Raw genomic sequence first — 3,631 nt, 5'->3', positions numbered from 1 at the left:
GGGGTTAGAGCTGTGCTACCAAAGAGTGGCCTGTGGACTAGTGCCTGTCAGGGAGCTGTTTGCTCCTGGCCCACAGTGAGAGCTAAGGAGCTTATGGCAGAAGGTACATCAACGAAGTGCTGGTAACACCACAGTCCAGGGTTCAATCCCTGTACCAGCCAGCAGCCAAAATCAAAAAGAATCTAAATCAACTAAATCGGCTACATCACGAAGCACACTGTTTTGCTCGTTTTCACTTTCCAGCCAGACTTTATGAATGAAGCAGCGCATTGCTTTACATGCTGGTGCAAGCTCCTTGTCGCAGACCAACAGCTCACTGAGTTAGAGAACTGTGTTTGTCCAGACCTGTGAAAGCAATATAATGAGTTGCAGCCAGCAGTTCTATTTTAAGTGAACAGAATTTTTAAATGTCAGAACCTGTACGTAATAAGGGCAGCTATTTGTATGTGTGTGCACATGCCTGTGCACACGTATACTGGGTCATGATACAAAATGTATTTCTCACTCTCAGTCCAGTCAAAATACTGGGGTAAGGAGAAGGGGCAGCTAAGGCCCATGTAATAGGCTGTGAGTTCCTGATGAGAGGTGGAGGGACAGGTTCCAGGAGAGGGCCATGGGAACTGAAGGAAGGAGCTGGTGTGAGGGCAGCCAGGAAGGGGTGGCCCGGGGAGCAGAGGTGGCAGTGCTGGGGGGCCGTGCTGGGAGTGTGGGGGCAGGTGGAGGACATGACGTGCCTCCCCCACACCCCTAGGCCTCTTTGGCTTCGTGATCCTCTCCCTTCTGCTGGTGCCCATGTACTACATCCCTGCCGGCTCCTTCAGTGGGAACCCTCGAGGGACGCTGGAGGACGCACTGGACGCCTTCTGCCAGGTGGGCCAGCAGCCGCTTATCGCCCTGGCACTGCTGGGCAACATCAGCAGCATCTCCTTCTTCAACTTTGCGGGCATCAGCGTCACCAAAGAACTGAGCGCCACCACCCGCATGGTGCTGGACAGCTTGCGTACCGTAGTCATCTGGGCACTGAGCCTGGCGCTGGGCTGGGAAGCCTTCCACCCACTGCAGATCCTGGGCTTCCTCATCCTCCTGATGGGTACCGCCCTGTACAACGGGCTGCACCGCCCACTGCTGACCTGCCTATCCAGGCGACAGTCCCCAGGAGAGGAGGGCGAACGCCAGGGACTGCTGAGTGGCTCCCGGACTCCCATCAACGATACTAGCTGAGCCTCCCTTGGGGCCTCTGCTGCCACCCGGGTGCTCCTTCTCCACCCCTGGGCGAGCCCACACAGGTTGGTGGGCCTTGAGTGCCCTGTCCTCTCCCTACAGACTCCCAGAGCAGCTGCTGCCACAGAAGATGATGTGACACCCAAGTCCTCTTTCCTCACCACCACCTGCAAGGTGATGTTGCCCAGCCCCCACAGGCCTGAGTGTGGTGTCGTGACCCAACCCTCTGATCCCCTCCTGCAACACTAGAGCTAAATCATGAAGTTGAATTGCAGAAATTTACAACCCTAGCATTTCTGAATCATAAACTAGATCATCACAATAGATTATCTGGCTTATGAGTCATATGCTAGATTTGGTTCTCCAAAGAAGGGAAGCAGTGAGCAAGTTCAAACCAGAACTAATCACTGTATTTTCTAAAACTTGTAAGATATTCCCTGACCCTGTCTGGAAACCTGGGTTTCAGCCCAGACTCTGCCATACACTCAATGTATGCTCCCCAGTACATTACGTAGTCACTCTGGGCCTTGATGCAGTGCTCTGGAAAGTAGGTGTCGCTGCCATGGCCTTTGGTGCCTTCTGGCCCCAGCATCCTGTGGTCCTGTGATTTTGACCAACCCTAGGAAAGAGGAACAGCCCATTTATTGGAAATGCCCCTCCTCCCCATGCCTGTCTGTAGTGTCTTGGTCACACCCCCCCAAGGCCTCCCTGCCTGGGAGAGATTCCAAGGGGAATTCTAGGCAGCCCTTGATAATTGCTTTATGAACTCTTTACCTTCTATTTTAAAGATGAGGAAACTGAGGCCCAGAGTTATAAATTGTTTGTCGAGAGGGGTCTCCAGCTGTGAGCTCTGGCCGAGGACATGGGGGAGCCCCAGGCCATGCAGCCGCCTGATTCTGCAGCACAAGATGTTGCCTGGGGGTAGTCTAGAATGTTGGGATGGAAAAGCTCTAATGTACCAAAAGCACAGAAATCGCCTAGTCCTCATTCATTGTTCAAATGGAGAAGCTAAAGCCCAGAGAGGAGCTTCCCCAGGGTCACACAGCCAGTTACAGGCAAAGCTGGATTTTCTAGTTCTCAGTCCTTGCCCATCCCATTCTGCCACAGACAGTGTAGCAAAGTACAGGACTGCTCACCTGCTATGGGCTACCCCACCTGTGTGCTAAACTGTGCAAACCGTCTAAGAGGGCATTAGGAAAGCATTTGACCCTTATTTGAGTGCTGCCTTGGGGGACTGTTGATTTTGGTGTTTGAAGGGTTGGGGGGAATTATAATGGGAGTTAGGTGGTGAGGGGTGGCAGAGCATGGGAAGGGGAATGCCCCATCAGACCTGCCACCAACTCAGGCCAATCACTTTACCTCTGGGAGCTTTGGGTCTTTACATGTCTACAATGGGAAAACCAGCCTCCGTCTCACAGGGTAGGCGTGAGAATTATGTAACACAATAGATATGAAGGTGCTTGTAAACTGCCTATGTGCTGTGGAGTGTCTGTAAGGCTGTGCTGTCAACCAGGGGTAGGACTGCAGTCCCAGCTAAGGCACGGCTCAAAGCATCAGTTTTGCTCAAAAGAGGAGAAATGAAATGTGTTGTTAAAACACAGCACCACGCAGTAAAATGTACAATTCACATTGATTATGTAACTGAACTGGGGTTCATTTGCGCACTGTGCAGCAAACGCTGAGACACGGGTTTTGCAGAAGAGAAAAGCTTTATTGCCAGCTGCCGACTATGGAGACAGAAGAAATCTTTCTCAAATCTGCCTCCCCAGTGGCAAGTGAAGGGATATTTATGGGAGATTGGTGAGGGGTGGTGTAGGGCGTGGGGGGTGATTAGAAGTTTTGAGGAAGTCCTTTATTCATCCGCACAGGCACAAGCAAGATCCGTGCCTGCCTCTTCACCAGTCACATATGCAGAAAAAGGTGGTGGTTAGCATGATTATGGGAGGAGTTTTTGGCCCTCTGATGTCAGAAGTTCACCTACTCCTCACTGGTGCAGGCACAGTCTCCAGGTGAGGGGGTAGAGCTGGTTACAACCAGTTTTGTCTGCTCCAAATGGAGGTCTCTTCACTTCATGAGAAAACAACTTTAAGACTGAGTCATGCTTAAGTTGGGGGAGGTTAACTCTTCGGGGGTTGGTTTCAATTTTAAATCAAAACAGGATACCTGGAGAAACTTCTATGTTGACAGTAGATATCCTCCCAGGCCCCTTGAGATGGGTGTTCTTTGGAGAGTATTGGAGAGGCCTTTGCTGTGTAGTCCTGGTCATGTCTGAGGTAGGGAAGGATCTCCACTTTCTTTCTGAGTCTGCAGGGTCGTGGGAGATGTCTTAGCTGTGGCCTCCCGTTCTAAGTAAGGGAGCCCTGATTGGTGGAAGTTTGGCCTACATGATATTAGAACTGACATGACAGAC

General features: G+C 51.5%; 1 protein-coding gene across 1 annotated transcript; it reads left to right on the top strand.

The window, feature by feature from the left end:
• Window positions 1-751: 751 nt before the first annotated feature.
• LOC103583312 (solute carrier family 35 member F6-like) lies at window positions 752-2,854 on the top strand (the record flags this gene model as incomplete). The annotated part of the gene is made up of 1 exon (XM_008564666.1): window positions 752-2,854. A coding segment is annotated over one exon (470 nt), but the record flags the coding sequence as incomplete, so codon positions are not given.
• Window positions 2,855-3,631: the final 777 nt, after the last annotated feature.

This window comes from Galeopterus variegatus, unplaced genomic scaffold (genome assembly GCF_000696425.1).
Source record: "Galeopterus variegatus unplaced genomic scaffold, G_variegatus-3.0.2 Scaffold21545, whole genome shotgun sequence".
Classification (NCBI taxonomy): domain Eukaryota; kingdom Metazoa; phylum Chordata; class Mammalia; order Dermoptera; family Cynocephalidae; genus Galeopterus; species Galeopterus variegatus.
The sequence above is the reverse complement of the archived record's forward strand: the minus strand, read 5'-3'. Positions and strand labels throughout refer to the sequence as shown.